The sequence below is a fragment of the Danio rerio genome, chromosome 22 (genome assembly GCF_049306965.1).
Source record: "Danio rerio strain Tuebingen ecotype United States chromosome 22, GRCz12tu, whole genome shotgun sequence".
Taxonomy (NCBI): domain Eukaryota; kingdom Metazoa; phylum Chordata; class Actinopteri; order Cypriniformes; family Danionidae; genus Danio; species Danio rerio.
In genome coordinates, this window is record NC_133197.1 from 20,089,654 (window position 1) to 20,112,500 (window position 22,847).

At 38.8% G+C, this 22,847-nt stretch overlaps 2 protein-coding genes and 1 long non-coding RNA gene across 5 annotated transcripts in view; 2 read left to right on the top strand and 1 right to left on the bottom strand.

Annotated features, from left to right (window-relative positions):
- unc13a (unc-13 homolog A (C. elegans)) overlaps nucleotides 1–13,611 on the top strand; it is a 59,565-nt gene extending 45,954 nt beyond the window's left edge. The window contains exons 37-44 of one of the 3 annotated variants that reach the window (XM_068216356.2): nucleotides 756–785; nucleotides 1,557–1,613; nucleotides 1,805–1,885; nucleotides 5,506–5,653; nucleotides 6,297–6,353; nucleotides 11,016–11,108; nucleotides 12,728–12,887; nucleotides 12,979–13,611. In XM_068216356.2, coding sequence (XP_068072457.2) covers nucleotides 756–785; nucleotides 1,557–1,613; nucleotides 1,805–1,885; nucleotides 5,506–5,653; nucleotides 6,297–6,353; nucleotides 11,016–11,108; nucleotides 12,728–12,887; nucleotides 12,979–13,267 — 915 coding nt within the window. In that variant the 3' untranslated portion in view covers nucleotides 13,268–13,611. The remainder of the gene's footprint in view (nucleotides 1–755; nucleotides 786–1,556; nucleotides 1,614–1,804; nucleotides 1,886–5,505; nucleotides 5,654–6,296; nucleotides 6,354–11,015; nucleotides 11,109–12,727; nucleotides 12,888–12,978) is intronic. The other 2 variants (XM_073936672.1, NM_001045165.1) reach the window with 2 other exon arrangements.
- A 6,211-nt stretch (nucleotides 13,612–19,822) lies between these two features.
- Nucleotides 19,823–22,847, bottom strand: part of si:dkey-110c1.10 — a 33,751-nt gene continuing 30,726 nt past the window's right edge. The window contains exons 32-35 of the mRNA XM_073937791.1: nucleotides 22,495–22,795; nucleotides 20,950–21,124; nucleotides 20,613–20,693; nucleotides 19,823–20,527 (exon numbers count right to left, since the gene is read on the bottom strand). Coding sequence (XP_073793892.1) covers nucleotides 20,369–20,527; nucleotides 20,613–20,693; nucleotides 20,950–21,124; nucleotides 22,495–22,795 — 716 coding nt within the window. The 3' untranslated portion in view covers nucleotides 19,823–20,368. The remainder of the gene's footprint in view (nucleotides 20,528–20,612; nucleotides 20,694–20,949; nucleotides 21,125–22,494; nucleotides 22,796–22,847) is intronic.
- The window catches only part of LOC141380318 (uncharacterized), a 7,893-nt gene continuing 5,514 nt past the window's right edge, over nucleotides 20,469–22,847 (top strand). The window contains exon 1 of the long non-coding RNA XR_012398150.1: nucleotides 20,469–22,819. This is a non-coding gene — a long non-coding RNA (uncharacterized lncRNA). The remainder of the gene's footprint in view (nucleotides 22,820–22,847) is intronic.

Consider the following 22,847-nt stretch of genomic DNA (forward strand, 5'->3'; position numbering starts at 1 on the left):
ATGAAATTCATGCAAAATGTTAAAAAAAAAATCCTCTTTTTCAAATTTGCATTAAATATTTTTCTATAACATATAAACTTTGGTGTACAAATTTTTGGACTGTTATCGTATATTATTCTGGTAGATAAACTCCAGATTTGGCTTCAGTACTGACTAACCTAATGTATATGCCCAAATATAGTATTGTATGGCTTCCTATTAAAATATAAATTTAAAAAAAAGATTTGTGAGGGGTGTACTTTTATATGCTGAGCACTGTATATTTAAATAAGGGACATCAAAATTGTTGCATCAGGTTTACCCTCACATTGATACCAAACTTCTTTCCATCCAGCCTCCAATCTCATTTTCATTTGCATATATTTAAATATGGCACAATACCATTTGCACATATGGTACATAAGATTTGTTGTATTAGTATTATTCACCCTCAAGTTAATTTTCTGAAGTTCTTCCCATAAACTCTCCAATCTCAATCTCAATTGAATCTAAATTCTCAAAAAAATCTAAATTTGATGTTCAAAAAAACATTCAGGTGATTAAATAATGGCAATTTTTATTTTTGAGTGAACTCTCACTTTAACAAGAAACTACCTTTTATGTAAATTAAGTTTACCTTTTCCGTAAATTGCAACCTCCTGAAGTGATGTGATTGGCCCATTAAGTCTGTCAGTTTCTGGATAATGGCCACTGTCAGCCTATTAAAGAGGGCCGAGACCACTTCTCAAGTTAATTACACTATCCTCTCTTCACAGGGCAGGGTGAAGCTTGCTTGTCACAGTGATGTAAGAACTGAATCCCCATTTAGCTCAATGTGTCCTGTCTCTCTATCTCTCTTCTCTCTCATTCTCAATGTCTTCTTTGTGTGACTTGGGTCCCCCCCTCCCTCCCCCCTGTTGAAACAAACCGGTGGAAGCAGTGTTTTGTTTTTTTGAACCCCTTGTTTTCAACGCAGTTATGGATTTCCCCATAGACAACCTTTATAGCTCCCGGACGAGCCCCCTCCCTTTTAGGTCATTACAGATGCTTGGGGTAAATAATGCATGTGTGACCGTCGTTTTAGACTCCGGTGGCTATGCTGGTCTAAACGACAGCGTCAGAACTACTATACTAACTATTTCATTCTCCTAGAAGGACTACATTGTACACTTTTGTATAATGGTATAATAAGGTGCACAAGCCTCATTCACTTAGTGATATATCCAAAGATTAGAGTATCGGCCAGTCATAGATACTAGATATATCACCAGAGTGTTGTTGTCCGGGCTGTGGACCTACTGGTTTAGTAAAACCTTTCAACTCCTGTCTCTGTCTTCTGTTTGTAGCTAGTGTCTTCTGTTGCACAAACAGTTGTGTGTCGACGAGTGGCTGTGTGTTTTGGGGTTGAGCGAGTGCGTGTCTGACGTTTGAGACTGTCTGTTTTTGACCTCTGTGATGTGATATTTCTGTCTACAACCCTGTCGAACCCAGTGATCTGACTAATGTCCTCTGTTCTCTTCTGTATCCTCTTTCTTTCTGTTTCTCGCTTTTCCGTTTTGCTTTCCATCTTCCTTCAGGGCACTCAACTCATATTCAACGCAGCCAAGGAACTCGGTCAGCTTTCCAAGCTTAAGGTAAGAAAGGTTGGATGCAGGCTAGTTAATAAAAATGTTGTATTCTGATTTAGTCATCAGTTTCTGTCTTTATTTATTTTCCTATTAATTAAACAGCAATGCAAAACACAGGTGCTATGATGAACTTAGCAAGGCCTTTGCAAGATTGGTGTTGTGTTTTCTGTATTTAATCAAAAATGTTGTTTCTGTAGGAGCACATGGTTCGTGAGGAGGCCAAGGCACTGTCGCCTAAACAGTGTGCAGTGATTGAGTTAGCGCTGGATACTATAAAGGTGAGGGAAGAACTCATTGTCAACATTATGGCTGCGTCCGAAATTGCATTATTTCATACTATACAGTACACTTAAAACAGTATGGGAGCTGAGTAGTATGTCCGAATTCAAATCATTCGAAACACAGTATGTAAGAAGTACCTGGGCGACCTACTTCTTCTGGTAAGACTCTGAAGTACGCATCCGATGCATGCAATGCTATCCCATGATGCAGCAGAGATAATTCATAAATGGGCACTGGGTAGGTCACATGATCATGACAAAATGGTTGTGGTGTGTCGGAGTTCCATTCATATTAATCGCATTTATACTGTATTGAACGTACTTTTCTAATAGTCAAGTAGTACATTTGAATTCAAATGCAGTACCTATTGAGTAGTAAGCGATTTCATACGCAGCTTATGTCGTCCACTGATTTTTAGTGGCAAACACTGCAGAGGTAGAATATGAATTTCCTTAAGGATAAATAAAAAAGGATCAAAATAACTTTAATCAGTCGGCTACATAAATATATGTTTACTCTCCACAGCACACTAATATTCTATTTTACATCCAGAGTAAAGCTTTGACAGGCTCTTTCATTGAAAATGAGCCATACATATCCAAGACTTCACTACTCTACATAAGTTGGCTTGTTTCTTTATAAATCCAAATGGTGAGCAAACTACGCAAATATAAAAACTTCACGGAGAAAACCACTGCTAAGCAAATTAATGCTAACTAGGGTTTTCACTAGGGGTGTCAAAATTAATTGTTTCTTCGGTGCACCGCGATGCAGACGCGGACAATTCGGTATCGATTCAGTAATAACCATAACCGGTTATTATGTCGTGACGTCATTTATCTCCTATGCGCTCTGTCGCGAGGGAGGTGAGCTCCGTTATTTACAACACTCAGCCAACTCTGGGCCGGTCCGTGGCATAGGCACCATAGGCAAATGCTTAGGGCGCTGTATATCCAGTGGGGCGCCAGAAACGAGCACGCTTCAGTTGGTTTTGTTTTCTATTTTCCTGACACACATTCAGTTATAGACGGCAATAACTCAAAAAACGCTTACCCTAAAAAGATCTAAAGTGTGTTTCCTACAGAAAGACAAAGCTGGTTATGTTTTACAGCTGTCTTTCTTTTTTTCGCTCGACATTACGAGCACTGCTCCCTTTAAGCCCTCGCAGTCTGCGTTTACTTTAGCCGGCAGAGCTCGCGCTGAGAGGAGCTCTCTGTAAGGGACCGTCGGAAAAGTGCTTATTTTTTTGGGGTTTTTTTGTTTTGTTTTTCTGCTCCGCTCAGCGCGAGCTCTCCCTGTTGCAAGGGCTTAAGTGTGTTTGTTTGTGTGTGTGTGTGCGTGTGTGTGTTTGTTTGTTTGATGCTGTCTATGTTTGTGAATGTGTTTGAATGAGAGACAGTGTGTTGCTGTGTGTCTGTGTGTTTATACAGACAGCATGTTATAGCCTCCCCCCTAAAATATAACACTGTATATGGAAAGCATCGTCAATGCACCGTGATGCACCGAGATATCGAATTGAACCGAATCAATGGCATGATAATCGTAACCGAACCGAACCGTGAGACCAGTATAGGTTCACACCTCTAGTTGTCTCGATACTGAAATGTTAAAAACCTCCATTTCCCGCGAACATTTTTAGCGATCCACAGAAATGACTATTACTGGCCGTGAAGGTGATCAGTTCATCGAACTCACAGTTGTTTACTGAGTGTAACCACAGATAAATTTTAAAGCCGTGATTCATCAGCAGATCGCTCGTATGTCAGTGTAACGAGGAGTCTGACACAGAGGGATCCATTTGCAGTATATTTATTTAACACAGTTTAATAACAATCACACAGTAAGCACTAGTGTGCGAACTCACATCAAACATAGCAATACTGGGTCGATAGGCTGGCGGCTGGGTGTCAAGGATAGTGATAACAGGCATGGGTCAGAGGCAGGCGACGTGGATCAAAGGCGATTTACCAGGCAGGGTTCGAGGCAGGCAGCGTGGATAAAAGTCGAGGTACAATGCAGGGTTCAGGGCAGGTGGCAGGCAAGGCAAGGTTAAGGAACAGTCCAGGTAATAACGGGGAGATCAGGCAAGGGTATGAACGCTCAGAAATGTCAGCAAGGGCAGAACAAGACTTCGCACTGAGGTGAGTCTTTGGGCTGCTTAAATGTGTGTGCGTGGGTAATCAGTGAGATGTGCTGCAGGTGTATTGCAATCAGTGTTTGGGGATAATGTAATGTTAGAAGTCCGGTGATGATGACCTCTGCTGGCCAGCGAGGGGAATGACTGGGACCGAGTCGGTGACAGTCAGCTTATAGACAAACCAGCTGTCTATTTGAAACGTCTCTGTATCTGTGGTTAAATGTAGTAAACAGCAGTGTTTTCGGTGAACTAATTACCTTCACGACCAATCACAGTAATTTCTGTTGAGCACATGAACACAGCGGCAAATCAGTGCTGTTTAAGAACGTGCTCAACAGCGCTCAAATGTTAGCGGGAAATGGACGTTTTTAATATTTCAGTATCAATTGGTATCAAATTCCAGTATCGTGACAACCCTAATACTAACACATCTAGTATGAAATCCAAGTCAACCGAACACACTGACTTACAAAGGTTAAAGCTGAGCTAACCACATATATCTAAACGGAAATTACAGCTCTCATTCAAACAGAACAGAAAAATGTTCTAGTAATCAAATTTGACATTAGCCCCTTTCACACAGTGATACCGGTAAAAATCTGGAAAATTTCCGGAACGACTTTACCGGTAAATTCAAAAAAGCGCTGTTCACACAGGCGAGGACGTTACGGTATTTTTCCGGAAAAGAGCATTCACACATCCATTCCAAAATACCGGTAAATTCTGACATCATTCACCAAAAATGAGCTTTAAACGGCTGCGCTTGCATTTGTAAACATTTGACTAAATTGCAAACTCTGTGGATGATCAATATTGTGAACAACTTTCGCTGGATCACTTTCACATGTCGAGATGTTCATAATATGTGCGTGTGCTGGCGCTCACAGGCTGTTTCACAGGCACACGCAAGGCTTGAAGGTAAACAAACAACGGCTTATCATAAGCATCTCATCGATGATTATTTACACAGTTGGCATTAAGAAGAACATATAAACGTGTTCTGACTAACTTCTAGCAGCTAAATGTGTCTGGTAAAATATTCAAAGGCTTTTATTCTCACAAACCGCGCGGACGTAAATGCGTCTGACTGTTGTGATTGGCTAAAGCAGACGTCTCACGTCAGCACGTTCTAGACGTGCACGCGCTTATTACGGCAATCTTCCTTCTGCATTCACACAGCGCAGCATTCCGGCAAATTGCCGGTAATGTTACAACTTCTCTTTCCGGAAAATAGCCAGAACGAATTTACCGGTATTTTCAAAAAGGACCTGTTCACATATACAACCTTTCCGGAAAATTGCCGGCAATTTTCCGGAAAGGTCTGTATGTGTGAAAGGGGCTATTGTCAAATCCGAATTACAAGCTGTTAAATCCAAGATGGCAAGCAATGCTATGACTCTTCGCTCAGATCTTGAGGCAATTAAAATGTTCATCTCTCCCAGTTTAATAAGCAGAGTGTGGTGTTTTGTGGTTTCTCAGCAATATTTCCATGCTGGAGGTGTGGGGCTGAAGAAGACGTTCTTGGAGAAGAGTCCAGATCTCCAGTCTCTACATTACGCTCTGTCTCTCTACACTCAGGCTACCGACAAACTCATCAAGACCTTTGTTCAGTCTCAGAATACACAGGGTAAGACTTGTGCACACTTCGCTCACTGCATCTTTAAAAATGATTTTTTTGGTTCCTCGACTTTGGCTGTACATTAGTCTTTAATAAAATCTAAAGATATGCAGATAAGTTCTAATGTATTTGTTTTTACTAAACACTATGTTATGCAAAGTTACAATTTTTTGTTTACATATTTGGTTGTTTGGTTTTAAGTATTTTACTTTGCTTAAGATATATTAGTATTACAAAATATAATCTAAATATAATAAAATATAATTAACTATAATAACCTGCTTTATCTGATCTCTATCATTTTTGTCTCTCACACACTTAGGGAATCCTGATACACTTTAGGTTATGATGCCCCAGGCAAAGCCATTTTAATAGATCTTCATGTAAATGCAATTAAGGATAAATGTCACTGCTTCATTTAAGAATTAAAAAAAAATATGAAAGCAAGTGTGTTTATCTGTCTAAAAAGCTACAGCAGGTTGAAAATACACTCCTATTATTATTTGCTTAGCTTGTTGGACTGCCTTTCTTTCTTTCTTTCTTTCTTTCTTTCTTTCTTCTGCCTCTCCCTTTTCCTCTCTCAAATCCACATCACAATGTGCTCTCAATTTCTTTCTGTATTTTTCTGCGTCCTCTCCTTCTCTTTGAACAGTTCATGGAGGGAAAGGGGTAAGGTTCACCCAAAGCGAAGACGTGTACCCTGAGAAGGGTACGTTCACGTGGGGCCCAGTGCCCTTCATGACAAAAGAACCAATCAGTGATCCACCCCAATCAGATCATGCACCTCCCATTCCAACGGGCCAGTCGCATGCCCCACAACCTGTGGAAAGCCTATTTAACATTTAATCCATATAGTGTACTACTGTCTATGTTCATGCTACTAGCATCAATTTTAAGCAACTATTAGCTATTCCATTAGCTACTAATGCTTATTCTTTAGCTGCTAGTGCAGATTCTAGAGCTTATTATGCAGGTACTAGTGCAGATTCTTTAGTTCCCAGTGCTTGGTCATTAGTTACTAGTGCAAATTCTTTAGGTTCGAGTGCAGATTCCTTATGTACAACAGCAGATTATTTAAGATCTAGTGCAGAGTCTTTAGGCTCTAGTGCTTATTCTTTAGGCACCAGTGCAGATTCTTTAGGTTCTAGTGCTTGTTCATTAGCTACTAGTGCAAATTATTTAGGTTCTAGTGCAGATTCCTTAGATACAAGGGCAGATTATTTAGGTTTTAGTGCTTGTTCATTAGCTACTAGTGCAAATTATTTAGGTTCTAGGGCAGATTCCTTAGATACAAGGGCAGATTATTTAGGTTTTAGTGCTTGTTCATTAGCTACTAGTGCAAATTATTTAGGTTCTAGTGCAGATTCCTTAGATACAAGGGCAGATTATTTAGGTTCTAGTGCAGATTTCTAAGGTACAACAGCAGATTTTCTAATGTTTATTCTTTAGGCACCAGTGCAGATTCTTTAGGTCCTAGTGCTTGTTCATTAGCTACTAGTGCAAATTCTTTAGGGTCTATTGCATATTCTTTAGCTACAAGTGCGGATTATTTAGGTTCGAGTTCATAAACTCTGCAGGACAATGGCCCTCCATGACCCTCCTACAGATTCTTTAAGTATCAGTGCAGCATCTTTAAATACCAGTGCAGATTCTTTAGATTCTGTTAATCTTCAGTTACTAGTTCAGATTTTTTAGGTTCTACTTCAGATTCTGTTGGTATTAGTGCAGCTTCTTTAGGTACAAGTGCAGTTTCTTTAGTTTCTAGTGCTTATTCTTTAGTTACTAGTTCTAATGCTTAAGGTTCTAGTTCATATTCTGTAGGTATTGGTGAAGATTCTTACATTTCAAGTGTAGATTCTTTAGGTATCAGTGCAGATTTTTTTAGCTCCAGTGCTTATTCTTGGGATGGGTGAACTTGCTCCTGGAGAGCTGGTGTTCTGCAGAGTTTTGCTCCAACACTTTGCTAGTCAGTGTTTTCAAGATCACTAGAAAACTATAGAAAGGTGTGTTTGATTATGGTTGGAGCTCAGCTAAACTCTGCAGGACAATGGCCCCCCAGGGCTGAGTTTTAGGTTTTAGTTCAGATTCTTTAGGTATCAGTGCAGCTTCTTTAGGTACCAGTGCAGATTCTTTAGGTTCTAGTGCTTATTCTTTAGTTACTAGTTCTGTTGCTTTAGGTTCTACTTCATATTCTGTACGTATTAGTTCAGATTCTTTCATTTCTAGTGTAGATTCTTTAGGTACCAGTGCAGATCTGTTTGGTTCTAGTACTTATTCTTAGGCATGGGTAAACTTGCTCCTGGTGGGCTGGTGTCCTACAGAGTTTTGCTCCAAAATTAATCAAAAAAGGCTAGACATGCTAGTCAGTGTCTTTAAGATCACTAGAAAACTATAGAGAGGTGTGTTTGATAAGGGTTGGAGCTCAGCTAAACTCTGTTGGACAATGGCCCTCCAGGACTGAGTTCAAGGTTTTAGTTCAGATTCTTTAGGTACTAGTGCAGATTCTTTAGGTTCTAGTGCTTATTCTTTATCTACAATTTTTTCTAAAGTTCTAGTTCAGATTCTGTGTGTACTAGTGCAGATTCTTTAGGTTCTATTGCTTATTCTTTAGGTATCAGGTCAAATTCTTTAGGTTCTAGTGTGGATTCTTTATTCCTTATTCACTTGTGCAGAATCTTTTTAGTACTAGTGTAGATTTTTTGATATTACTTTAGATTCATTAGATACCATTGCAGATTATTTTGGGTTAAAAAAACATTTAAAGGTTGTTTTTTAGGCTCTAGTGCGGTTTTTAGGTATTTATCTTAAGGTTAATTAATTCTTAATTCTAAGGTACTAGTAACAATTTATTTTTTTATTCTACAGGAACTATTCAGTTCAAGTGCTAGTAAGAAAAAAAGATCTAGTGTCTGATGAATAGCTTCTATTATGTGATAAATGATACTAATAATACTATTATCTATTTAGTAAATATTAATATTTAAATAGTAGCATCTAATAAATGAGTACTAGTGTCTAACTAATAAGTTCTGGTATTGATATAAAGGTACTAGTATCTAAAGAATAATCATTACCTAAAAATCCAATACTTAAAGCTAATGCATAAGCACCAATAGTTGATAAAACAGATGCTAGTAGGTATAATAAATACTAGTAGCATGAAAACAGATGGAAGTGCATTTTATGGCTTAAATACTAAAATGGCTTGCCATACACGACCACCCATATCTTCCCCCCCAGAAAGGGCCTTGCATGTACGAGTACCTGGGAAGAACGTGCTGTATGTTCACATACATTGGTCTGAAATGTATCTTGACTCTACAGCAGCAAGAAAAGCCCAGGATGAAGTGTGTTTTGAATGGCAGTGAATGAGGAATGCACACACTTCTGCAGCGTGAGAGGTGCATGTGTGCACTGCGGATGATGAGCTGTGAGTGTCAGTGAGTAAGTGAGTGAGAGACCGTGACCAAATGTTATTTTTCCGAGCACATTGTCGAATGTAGACGTGACATTAATTGCGACTGACTCAGCTTGTCCACAGGCAGGGTCTGTTCTGTTGCTCTCCGCGATTTACGAAACGCGGTTTCCTTTCCCTTTGGTCTCACCCCTCAGGCTCATTATAACAAGACAACCCTCCCTCAGCCAATCAGAGAGAACCCCTGAGGTCAGGTGACGTGCTTTCTGTCAGTGCACATCACTTCCAGATGGCCCTAAATTGGCATTTAAGGGCCCTGGGAAAACTTGCACATGGATGTATATGATTATATCTTGAAATACAGTTTGTGCTGCATCACAATGATCATTTTAGATGTTGCTATGCTCGAGAAAGACATTGTTAAAGTTCATTTCTTGTTGTTTTCTCTGTGTTTGTATTTATTGTTGTGAAAAATGACCTTGAACGCTTATCCAGATGTTATTTGCTTAGGTGTAGTCAAAAATTGCTCCATCAACATCCGTCAGCATTACTGTTAGCGTGCTGCTAACGTTTGAGCTCTTCCAAATCCCTGCTTGCTCAGACACTTCTGCTCTGAGGAAACAGCATTGTCAGCCTGTTTCTCTGACAAGCGCACATACATAACAGATGCCGAAAGCAAGGACTCCATTTTTTAGTTATTACATGATTGCTGCTGACCTGAATTCAGCAGAAAGATGCGAAAGTTTCAGCCTTTTAATTGAGATTTAGTTGCATGGATAATGATTCATAGGATCACTCAACAGAAACTGAATCATTTAAAAGCACAGGTGCAAGAATTGTTTGCCATTATAAGTAGTGTAGAACATGGGTGCCCAAACTTGGTCCTGGAGGGCCAGTATCCTGCATATTTTAGTTCCAACCCCAATAGAACACATCTAAACCAGCTAATCAAGCTTTTCCAAGCTTTACTGGAAACTTCCAAACAAGGAAGGAAGTTGGAGCAAAACTATGCAGGACACCGGCCCTCCAGGACCGAGTTTGGGCACCCTTGGTGTAGCGTATACTAAACCCCTTGGCAGTTTTCCATGAGTGTGAATGGAGTTGAATGCGAATGGAAGTGGTTTTCCGCATGTACCTGCCTGCACTGAAACCAAGTAAAATACAGTAGCAGATGTTCTCCTTGTCTTTTCCTTTCCATAAATGACTGGACCGATAGGACTGCTCTCCCCCTCCCCATCCTGATTATAAACCCTTCATGAAACTCAAGTGTGCCCACACTGCCTGTGTGCAGATGGTACACTCATGATACACGTCTCTTTGTATTTGAAACACTTGTTTGCCGAAGAGTCCTGTGAGGCATTGCTTTATTTTGGTTGTCTGTGTATTTTAAGCTAATTTCATTAATTATTTCAAGTCATGAAAATTGATCGCAGACACTGGAATAAAGTTCACCCATGTTTATGCTTGACCAAGCCTCACAAATTCAGATCCAGAGATGTGTTGCCGGGATCGCTTGTTCAATCACTTTCGGGGCTTATTTAAGTAATAAATGTGTCGCCTCAATTATGTTAAGTCAAATTTGTTCAGCTCAGTGCGTTCGGTATCATACATTTTGAACTTTTAAAGCACTGTGCAAATAAAAGGTCCACTTTTGAATTCATTCAAAACTTAAATAAGCTCTGAGTTTGTATTTAACAAGTACTCCAACATTGAAGAGTTCCTTTTCATACTATTAATAATCTCTGAATCCAAGGTTCAACACTCTTACACTGTTTAAACCTCTGTGCTATCCTGTCAGCTCAAAGCATACATTGCCTCTGTATGACTCTGCTGGTTACTGAATCTATTAAGGCACTGATTATAAGTTCCATTGAGCCATACTGATGCAAGTATATGATGCACACTTATCTTACAAGGCTGGAAATGGAGTGTTGACCTGCGCTGCCTTGTCTGCAGGTACTGGTGTTGATGATGCAGTTGGAGAAGTATCTATCCATGTGGAGATCTTCACTCATCCTAATACTGGAGAGCACAAAGTTACAGTAAAGGGTAAGTAGTGGCTTTTGAGGTTAAAGAGTAAAGCTTGAGGTTTGATTACCTCTTCAAAGCTGGGAGTACACAGTGCGATTTTTGCAGTCTTATGAACTCATGTAGAAATCATTGATGCTACCACATACCACAACAACTCTGCTGGAAGGTAGATCTCCAGGAACAGGATTGGGCAAGTCTGCTCTAGATCCTCGGTGCAAAACACTTGACATTTGTCCGATTGCACTAACCAACCCAAATTTACCTGTACACTGTAGTGATCCCAAAAACTGTTGTTATGTTCTTTAGTTGTTTGATTAAGGATGAAGATTAATAATTCAGCACTGTAGACGTTCTTGTGTCCTTCTTAGAGCTTATTTATCTTTTATTTGAGATGCGATGACCTAGACTATAAAAAATGAAACAGCATTTTGAATCTCTACACTGCTCAAACCCTCTGAACAACCTCCATTCCTAAAGGACCAACATCCATCAAACTTTGGTTTCACTTCTTATCCAACATACCTGCCAGTGGTTTTCAAGTAATCCTGAAAGCAGGTGTGTTTCATAGCTAATGAAGCTGAACCATGTGTCCCCTTTTGTACCAATCTGAGTGACCCAAAATTGTCTCCAAAGTAGCTTAAATGTTGCAGTATAATAGGATAAATATCTTGTGAAAGTTCTACACATGGGTTTGTCAACATTGCTCTTCTGGTATATTATCCTGCAGAGTTTAGCTGCAATCCATTGTGGCTAATGCACCTGCCTGTAACTCTCTAGTAATCCTGATGACTATCATGAGCTTGTTCATGTGTTTAACTGGGGTTGGAGCTAAACACTACAAGACAGTGGTCCTGGAAGGACAGAGTTAGGGAACCATTGCCTTCATGATAAAAATGGTGTTAGTCACCATGGAATCCCTAGCAGGAACTTCCAGAAAGCCATATCAAGTAGGGTTACTAAAAGAGCTTTTGACATTCGCTGGAGAGTTCTTATAAGTTCCTGGTTTCCTCTTGTAAGTTCTTCAGTAAACCTTTGTCAAACTTCAAAATAGTTTCTCTTTGTGTATGCATCTGCAAAACCCGAAACGGTCCCTCAAGCTGGAACAGATCCTCAGCAAGAAGGATCAAGCGGAGTCTACACTAGGTTTTCTCATCTCTGCTATTGAGGTTTCTAGAATTAGCTTGTTTTGTTAGGTACCTCAAATGAACAAGTAGATTTATAATATCAGTAGAGTGCCTACATTGTAAAAAGTTAAAGGTACCATTTTAATTCCTCGCATCACCACGCTGATGTAACCTTTTGAAAATCATCTAGAAACCTTTGTCAAGTGCCTCAAAACATTTCCAGCAAAGTTGGGCTGCTGTTAAGGTCACTGATATTCTTGCATTGACTTACTGGTTCCTCAGAGGACTTGCCTTTTTTCAAAAAGGGAAATCAAAATGTACCCTTAAAAGGTTCATACCCTTACGGTAATACTGAGAACCTTGTAGGGGTACAAAGAAGAGTACTGCCCTAGTTACTTGCTGTATTGCCATAAATGTAACTTTCTGTACAATCTGTGATTGATTGGTACTTCTGGTTTTTGATTATGTAATGAGATGCAAGTTAAATATGTGTAAAAAAACATTTTTTTATAGTGGTGGCTGCAAATGACCTACGGTGGCAGACTTCTGGAATTTTCCGGCCCTTTGTGGAAGTCTACATCATTGGCCCTCATCTCAGCGATAAGAAGAGGAAGTACGCCACCAAGTCCAAGAACAACAGCTGGGCTCCAAAATACAATGAGACCTTCACATTGTAAGTGACCTATACTTGTTTCTTGCAATTTTTCAACATTACACGTCCTGAATAAACCATAACTCCTGGTGTCACTGCTTCTTTCACAAAGCACGCTGAGTAACGAAGTGGGTCCGGAATGCTACGAGCTTCAGGTGTGTGTGAAAGACTACTGCTTCGCACGAGAGGACCGCACCGTTGGCATGGCAGTACTGCAGCTGAAGGATGTAGCACCACGAGGTAGCGTAGCATGCTGGCTACCGCTAGGTAAACGTATTCACATGGACGAAACCGGCCTGACAGTTCTACGAATCCTGTCCCAGCGCAACAACGATGATGTTGCGAAAGAATTTGTCAAGCTCAAATCTGACCAGCGATCTGCTGAGGAGGGGCGGAGCTAAGACCAGGAAGTAGCTAGCGAGACATGGTAATTTTGGCGTAAACACTGCCCCCTGTTGTTCAGATGTTGCACTAGAGCATAGAAAAAAGACATCTTTGGTTCTTCACTTTAATGACCAACCGTTTACGTGACAAAGCAGTTATATATTTGTATTCAGTGCACTGCCATTAGACCTGCCAGTAAGGGCTTGTTTAACAAGCACAATTTGGCACATGAAACAGACACATGATATTGTATCTCTTAAATACTTGATGTTTGTGATGACCTTGATTTTTATAATGCATATTCCAAGAAAACCTGCCAAAAGATACTTAAATATAATACATATTTATCTATTTATTCCGCAAAAAAAAAAACATATTAAATATTTGCTCACACATCTCAAAATATAAATCTAATATTATTTAAAAATAAAATCTATTTCAAATTATAATAATAAAAAAAGTAATAATAAAGAATCTATGTTAAAAGTATATTTATATTTATTATATTAAGATTTTTTTTTGCAAATGTGTCTATGAAATAAAACCAGATTAAGGCATGTAAACACAACAGAGTGCTACACAGTGCCATGATTTGTCAAACACTATTTTTTCTTTCATGTAATGATGTCGAAAACCTATTTTGTGCGGCCTTTTGTCGATCATTCCTACGCCCAGTAAAGGGTGTGTTAATGTCAGGGTATCGTTTCTCCACTGCATATCAACCATTTCACCCCTATCCTTCTTAATAGGGACCAAAACCCCCTATGGGTCAAACATTATGCAATTATTTAAAAGCACAAGAAAAAAAATTGCGAAAAAATAGACCTACAACCAAATAGACCTCTGAAAGCAGAGTGGTTGCTTTTCCTGTTGAACGACAATGGGAAGAGGTTTGCAGGAAATCCTACAAATGACGCTTGTCGTAAGACTACAAGATACTAACACTTTGTAAAGATGATCTTGATTCAATCACAGGGCCTCCTCTGTCCTGTCTTTTGTGTATGTTTTCCGATCTGTTCATGTTTTGAGTGCCTGTGCGGTTTATCCAGTGTTTGTTGGCATGATAAGGCACTACGGTTTCTACGATGTATATGTGCAAGTCTAGACTGACAAACACTGCTTGTATTAGACACCAGAGCTGCCTGTTTCAGTGAAATCTCACTTTATAGAATCACATTGAAATGTCAGACCGTGTCATGCAAATGGGGCCTTTTTTCCCCCGTCTGCAAATCCACTAAAGCAATCTCTGGTTTCACACTTCAAAAGAATCACAGTTGTGTAGATTTGCCATCGCCACTGTTGATGAATCCTGCCATTTTACTGCCAAATCATCCACCATTTTAGACAAGCACAAGGGAATCGCTTTATAAAGTCGGATAAATGCCCTATAGTGGTAATTCCATGCTCTATTGTGCTAAATGGCAAAGACTAGCCATGTTGTCGGTCTTCTTGTAAAAATATAAGGTGAGACGATTGAATTAATGATTATTAGTTGAATCACTGAAGGATTCGTTCAGTTTTTGTTCATTGTTACCTCAGTTTCATGTTGAAGACTTACATCTTCTGAACACTAATGAAGCCAAGTTTATGAAATATGAGTGATTTCTGTCCATCCATTGAAAGACTACTTACTTTAATGCTTCAAAATGTTGCTGAAGCCCGGGACACACCAAACCGACACTCAGCCTTTGAGCAAACGGCACATTCCAAGAAGAAACACAAAGAAGCCAACTGTTATTTCGATGGATTTCTTAAATATTTATAAAATAATATGGACTATCAGATTATCAGACATGTATCCCTCCATGTTGAGCGATGAAATGTAAATTCTGCTTTGTTTACATTTCCTTTGTGGAATGACAATACAGATACTGCCACCTGCAGGTATGGAGAGGTACACCATAACATGCAGGCGCAAAATGTTTGTTTTAGTCGGCTGTTGTGCTTTAGGTTTGTTCACGCGCAGCCTTTTAGAGCAGACGCAAGCAATGCTAGGCAGTTTCCGCTAGATCTTTGACATTGATTTTGTCTATCCTGGGGTTAGTTTAAAGAGTGTTTAATCTTAAAGTGAAAGCGGTTTAATTCAGGAATCCACTCTTACAATCAGAATAATCTATTAAATTAGGTTTCTTCGTGATTTCAATTGAACATGCTTTCTGATTATTACAAATTATTTTAACTGTTAAAATAGCGTGTAAACCAGAAAATGAAAAAAACATAAAGATGCACTAAGCAAAATTTCCGTAACAATGTTCATACTTGAAAGCACCAATACAAAGATGCCCATCCGCTTGATAAGTTGTGACGTATGCAATACTGATTCTGGGTCCAAGCCGCTACTCAACTGAATTGAGAAAATATTCGTTTATGACCAATAAAGTGAATTTTATATAAAATCATGGCGTACACAACAGTCTCTGTTGGACTTGCTGCATCACAGACACATGTAGTTTAACAATTTATAAAAACTGTATCACTTTCTGGTCATCGGATATTAGGCATGGATATATATTTTGTGATCGTGACTTTCGAAAGTATTACATCACTTTGTAAATGTTTATTTTTACCATTTTTTGAGTCTCCTCTTACAGTTTGATAGAGTGCTTGGACCCGGAAGCCACTTCACGTGACGTCACACCTAACAAGCTGATTGCCCAATAAGACCACATCCCTTTTTATGTCCAATGTAGTTACAAGACACGCCCCTTACTGCTGATTGGCTGCAGGTGGCATTTTGGGACTCAATTAAACAGATCAATTCATATTTATATCATTTGTGATCTCTCTGAACATTTTGAAGCGTTACTTTGAGTGAACAAACTGTTGATGGATTCACGGAAATCTCCAGATTTCATTAAAACGATGACTGACTTTTCATTTTGACGTCAACTAACTTTTCAACCACCTTTTACTACAATTTTTACCCGCTTTTCTCCATATTTATTTCTCTACGAATAGTCTATGCATCTGTTCTATGAGTCAAAATCATTATTGTTTACATTGTGAGTAATAGAAGCTGCAAATGTGTATTATTTTTGTTTTCTTCCGTTCACTGCTGTAATATTGAACCACAGGAAATAATGTTAATGAATGTTGAATTGACTGCGGACTGGACAATGCTGGCATGATGTGATAGGATTTCAAATATAAAGCTGTGTATTGTTGTGTTTGAGTAATAATATTACAGCATGTCATTCACACTGCGCCCAATACCACAAAACAGCCACTCGTTGCCTGTATATAAGAAGCAGTGCATGTTGGGAAAGATTCTTCTTGTGCCAGCATGTATCTTTGGTGTGATATTCAATCGTCGTCTGATTTTTCTTTCAGTTTATTTTGATATTTGGGTATTATTTTCTATTTTTGGAAGGCTTGTGAATATATAAATATGTATTACTGATGTGTAGTGGTACAGACTGTACTAGCATGAGAGGTTTTTTTATACGAAGATGTTTCTAATTTTCGTTTTGCTAAATATGATCGTTCTTATCGGGGATGGAGGTAAAACACAGGCCAGCCTTGGTTTGTTTCTACTTCCAATAAATGGTTAAAAAATGAATTGTGTAATGAACTTTTATTTCACGTTTATGTTTAGAATGAAATATATTAGGGTTTTATAATTATTTGAAACAAAATGTCTTTGATAACTTTATAAACTCTTTCTATATTCAGAACAAATGAAATGTAATGTTCATCTAGATAGATAGATAGATAGATAGATAGATAGATAGATAGATAGATAGATAGATAGATAGATAGATAGATAGATAGATAGATAGATAGATAGATAGATAGATAGATAGATAGATAGATAGAAAAAAATAGATTGATGGAAAACAAACAGATGGATGGATGAATAAATAGAAAGAAAACAGATAGATAGACGAATGGTTGGAGAGATAGAAAGAAAACAGATGGATAGATGGATGGATGGATGGATGGATGGATAGATAGAAAACAGATGATGGGAGGATGCATAGATAGAAATAAAATGGATGGATGGATGGAAAACAAATTAATGGATAGAGGATTGAAAGAAAACAGATGGATTTATGGATATATATAAAACAAATAGATAGAAAACATATTAATATATGAAAAATAATAGGATGGAAGGATTGATGGATATTTAGAAAGAAAACAGATGGATAGAGGAATAGATAGATGGATAGAAAGAAAACGAATGGATGGATGGATGGAAAAATTGGATGGGTGGATGGATGAAAAACAAATAAATGGATAGAGGATAGAAAGAAAACAGATAGATGGATGGATAAAAACAAATAGATAATGGATGCATAGATAAAAAAGAAAATGGATGGATGGATGGAAAACAAATGAATGGATAGAGGATAGAAAGAAAAGATGGATGGACTGACGGATGGATGAAAAACAAATAGATACAATACAAATGGATGGATGGATGGATAGATAAACAGAAAGAAAACAGATAGATAGACAAATGGTTGGAGAGATAGAAAGAAAACAGATGGATGGATGGATGGATGGATTGGTGGACAAACAGAAAGAAAACAGATAGATAGACGAATGGTTGGAGAGATAGAAAGAAAACAGACGGATGGATGGATGGAAAACAGATGATGGGAGGATGCATAGATATAAAGAAAATGGATGGATGGATGGAAAACAAATGAATGGATAGAGGATTGAAAGAAAACAGATAGATAGATGGATGTATGGATACATAGTAAAAAAACAGGTAGATGGATGGATGGAAAGATAGAAAGAAAACAGATGGATGGATGAATAGATAGATGGATAGAAAGAAAATGGATGGATGGATGGATGGATGGATGGATGGATAGAAAAATTGGATGGGTGGATGGATGAAAAACAAATAAATGGATAGAGGATAGAAAGAAAACAGACGGATGGATGAAAAACAAATAGAAAACGGATGGATGGATGGATGCATAGATAAAAAAGAAAATGGACAGATGGATGGAAAACAAATTAATGGATAGAGGATAGAAAGAAAAGATGGATGGATGGACGGATGGATGAAAAACAAATAGATACAATAGAAATAAATGGATGGATGGATGGATAATAGAAAGAAAACAGATAGATAGACGAATGGTTGGAGAGATAGAAAGAAAACAGATGGATGGATGGATGGATAGATAGAAAACAGATGATGGGAGGATGCATAGATAGAAAGAAAATGGATTGATGGATGGAAAACAAATGAATGGATAGAGGATTGAAAGAAAACAGTTAGATAGATGAATGTAAGGATAGGTAGTAAAAACAGGTAGATGGATGGATGGAAAGATAGAAAGAAAACAGATGGATTTATGGATATATATAAAACAAATAGATAGAAAACATATGAATGTATGAAAAATAATAGGATGGAAGGATTGATGGATATTTAGAAAGAAAACAGATGGATGGATGAATGGATAGAAAGAAAACGGATGGATGGATGGATGGATGGATAGAAAAATTGGATGGGTGGATGGATGAAAAACAAATAAATGGATAGAGGATAGAAAGAAAACAGATGGATGGATGAAAAACAAATAGAAAACGGATGGATGGATGCATAGATAAAAAAGAAAATGGATGGATGGATGGAAAACAAATGAATGGATAGAGGATTGAAAGAAAACAGTTAGACAGATGGATGTAAGGATAGATAGTGAAAAACAGGTAGATGGATGGATGGAAAGATAGAAAGAAAACAGATGGATTTATGGATATATATAAAACAAATAGATAGAAAACATGAATGTATGAAAAATAATAGGATGGAAGGATTGATGGATATTTAGAAAGAAAACAGATGGATGGATGAATAGATAGATAGATGGACAGAAAGAAAACGGATGGATGGATGAATAGATAGATGGATAGAAAGAAAACAGATGGATGGAAGGATGGATGGATGGATGGATGTATGGATGGATGAAAAACAAATAGAAAACAGATGGATGGATGGATGGATGCATAGATAAAAAAGAAAATGGACAGATGGATGGAAAACAAATGAATGGATAGACGATAGAAAGAAAAGATGGATGGATGGATGGATGGATGAAAAACAAATAGAAAACAGACGGATGGATGGATGAAAAACAAATAGAAAACAGATGGATGGATGGATGGATGGATGGATGGATGAAAAACAAATAGAAAACAGATGGATGGATGGATGCATAGATAAAAAAGAAAATGGACAGATGGATGGAAAACAAATTAATGGATAGAGGATAGAAAGAAAAGATGGATGGATGGATGGATGGATAAAAAACAAATAGATACAATACAAATGGATGGATGGATGGATGGGCAGAGTGACAGATGGATGTATGGATGGATGGATGGATGGATGAATGGATGGATGGATGGAAAGAAAGAAAAAGAAAACGGATAATTGGATGGATGGAAGGATACACACACACACACACACACACTTTTTCTACATTGTTGTGTATGTAACCTTTTAAAATGTGTTTGTCATTTAAGGTGTATAGTTAATATTTAAAACTGATATAAAAACTGAAATGCACAAATAAACTGAACTGTAGATGCAGAACTCAATTATATTTCAATTGTTACTATACATAATATTTATTAAGAAAATGTACATGCGCAACATGATTATAAAACTTTAGAGATACTGATTTATTATTAGTTGAAACATTTCTAAGAGAGATTGATCAAATAATCATGACTTTGTAATCCAACTAATATGTGTCCCCTTCATAAAAATATCAAAGTGCAAATATAAAAGGCTTAAAAATAATTACATTTCATTTAAAAACAAATTATTTATTTATTGTTTTAAAAAATGTTGAAAAAAATTCAAACAAGTGTAGTACAACAAGACAAAATTACATTTTATTTCTGCCCGAATAGCAAGTGTAAAATAGTTATGCTTTAAATGTATTTTACTATTATTATTATTATTATTATTACTATTATTAATAAGGGAGTAACACGTTGAGAATATCAAAAAGCTAAAAATAAATCTTCTAAAATAAGATCCCAACACAACATAAAAGAAATGCTGGAATAACAAGTAAAAGTGCCTTTCCTGATTGATCAAAGCAGAAAGACGTGTGTGTGTGTGCGGTGTAGGAGCAGTGTGTTCAGACTCTGCGCAGGAAGTTGATCTTGAGGGCCTCAGGGATCTGCATCTGCTCTGCGGTGACCTGCGCTGGAGGATCATGAGGGAAGGTGACAGGAAACACACGCCGGACGTCCAGCAGCAGCTGAGGAGGACCTTCCGAGCGGCCCTTCAGCAGAGCCTGTAAAGGAGGAAGAAGAAGAGTGTTCTCCATCAGCTCTGAACAACAACTGAACACCTTTCTACAGTCCGACTCTTCCTCTCACCTGAACCAGACGGATGAAGTTGAGCGTCACTCGCTCCTCCAGATCACTCTGAGGTGTGTACAGACTCAAGATCTTCACCATCTGAAACACCGTTAGTAAAGAAATTTGGGGGGGGGGGGATATACAAAGGAGCTAATAATTCTGACTTCAACTGTAGACGTGGGTGTGTTAAACAGTCATTGTACAATAGAAATATAATATAAGTCATGAATATGCAACATGTCTATACATATAACATGAGGCTCGCAGATAACAAAACCTGCAGCACACTTAAATCTTGACTCAACCGCAACATGCAATAATCTGATGCTGTAGTGTAGTGTAAGCGAGTGTCCACCTGCTGGTTAGTCAGTGCGCTGCAGGCTTGAACCATGGCCTGTGCGTCCGCTTCAGTCTTCTTGCTCATCTGCAGGAGCTGTGCGGCCTGTATCAGCGGCTCCAGAGTCCCCACAGCGCCTCCTGTCTGAAGAGAACGAGCCCGCAGCCACTCCTCCAGCACGCTCACATTATACCTGCAGCATATCAGACCAACAAACACTCCATTTCTATCATAATGCACCGTACAGCATCAGCCTTTTCTGAAATGGTGTTTAAGGAGTTTTGCCTTTTTAAACTTCCTGAGAGTCTGATCTGCTCTGATTGGTCAGATTTTGTGCATGCTGTTGTGAAGTACACTCAAAAAAGTACAAAAGTATGCTTTTTTTTCACAAAACGATGCAATGTACACCGGCCACTTTATTAGGTACACCTTACTAGTACCGGTTTGGACCCCCTTTTGGCTTCTGAACTGCTTTAATCCTTCGAGGCACAGATTCAACAAGGTACTGGAAATATTCCCCAGAGATTTTGGTCCATATTGACATGATAGCATCACGCTGTTGCTGCAGATTTGTCGGCTGCACATCCATGATGCAAATCTCCTGTTCCACCATGTCTCAAAGGTGCTCTATTGGATTGAGATCTGGTGACTGTAGAGGCCATTTGAGTACAGTGAACTCATTGTCATGTTGAAAAAACCAGTCTGAGTTGATTCACGCTTTATGACATGGCACGTTATCTTGCTGGAAGTAGCCTTCAGAAGATGGTACACTGTGGTCATAAAGGGATGTTGTTGGTACTAATGGGCCCAAAGTGTGCCAAGAAAATATCCCCCACACCATTACACCACCACCAACAGCCTAAAACATTGATACAAGGCAGGATTGGTTCATGCTTTTATGTCATTGTGGCACCTGGTGTGGTTTTCTGCTGCTGTAGCCCATCCGCCTCAAGGTTACACGTGTTGTGCATTCAGAGATGCTCTTCTGCAGACCTTCGGTTGTAACAAGTGGTAATTTGAGTTACTGTTGCCTTTCTGTCAGCTGGAACCAGTTTAGCCATTCTCCTCTGACCTCTGGCATCAACAAAGCATTTGTGCCCACAGAACTGCCACTCACTGGATATTTTCTCTTTTTCGGGCCATTGTCTATTCCTATTAATGGATTGAGATTAGCAGTTTCTGAAATACTCAGACCAGCCTGACTGAGACCATCAGCCATGCCATGTTCAAAGTCACTTAAATCACCTTTCTTTACCATTCTGATGCTCGGTTTCTACAGCAGATCGTCTTGACCATGTCTACATGCCTAAATGGATTGAGTCGCTGCCATGTGATTGGCTGATTAGAAATTTGCGTTAACGAGCAGTTGGACAGGTGTACCTAATAAAGTGGCCAGTTAGTATATAAGTGAATTGGGTAGCAATATTGTCTCTCGAAATTATAGTAACGCAGCATAATGTCCATCAGCCAATCAGAATAAAGCATTAAAGAGCCCTGTAGTATAAAAAAGGTCAGTTTGGACACTTTGAATACTATGTGAAGAGCGCGGCGTATAGCACAAACCGGATCTGCAGGCCTCGGCTCCAGCAGCACATGTCCTTGCGCAGCAGCAGACTGTTGAGGGTGGATGCGGACAGCAGGTACACGAGCTGGTGAAAGGCCTGTTCCTGCAGGACGGAGGGCAGGTGTTGACGGGACAAGGCCGTGTGAAGGGCCGAAAGCTCCCGCAGGACTGAGGACATACTGACTCCTTCTGAACCGCCTGGAGGACGCGGATCTGAACCGGCCCGCTTACGAGCAGCGCTCAGCTTTACTGAGGATCCAGCCAGACCAGGAATCATCTCACTCTCCAGCATCGCCGGGACTGCATGGGTGCACAAACTTACATGTAAGTCTTTAATATTTATTCTTTAGGA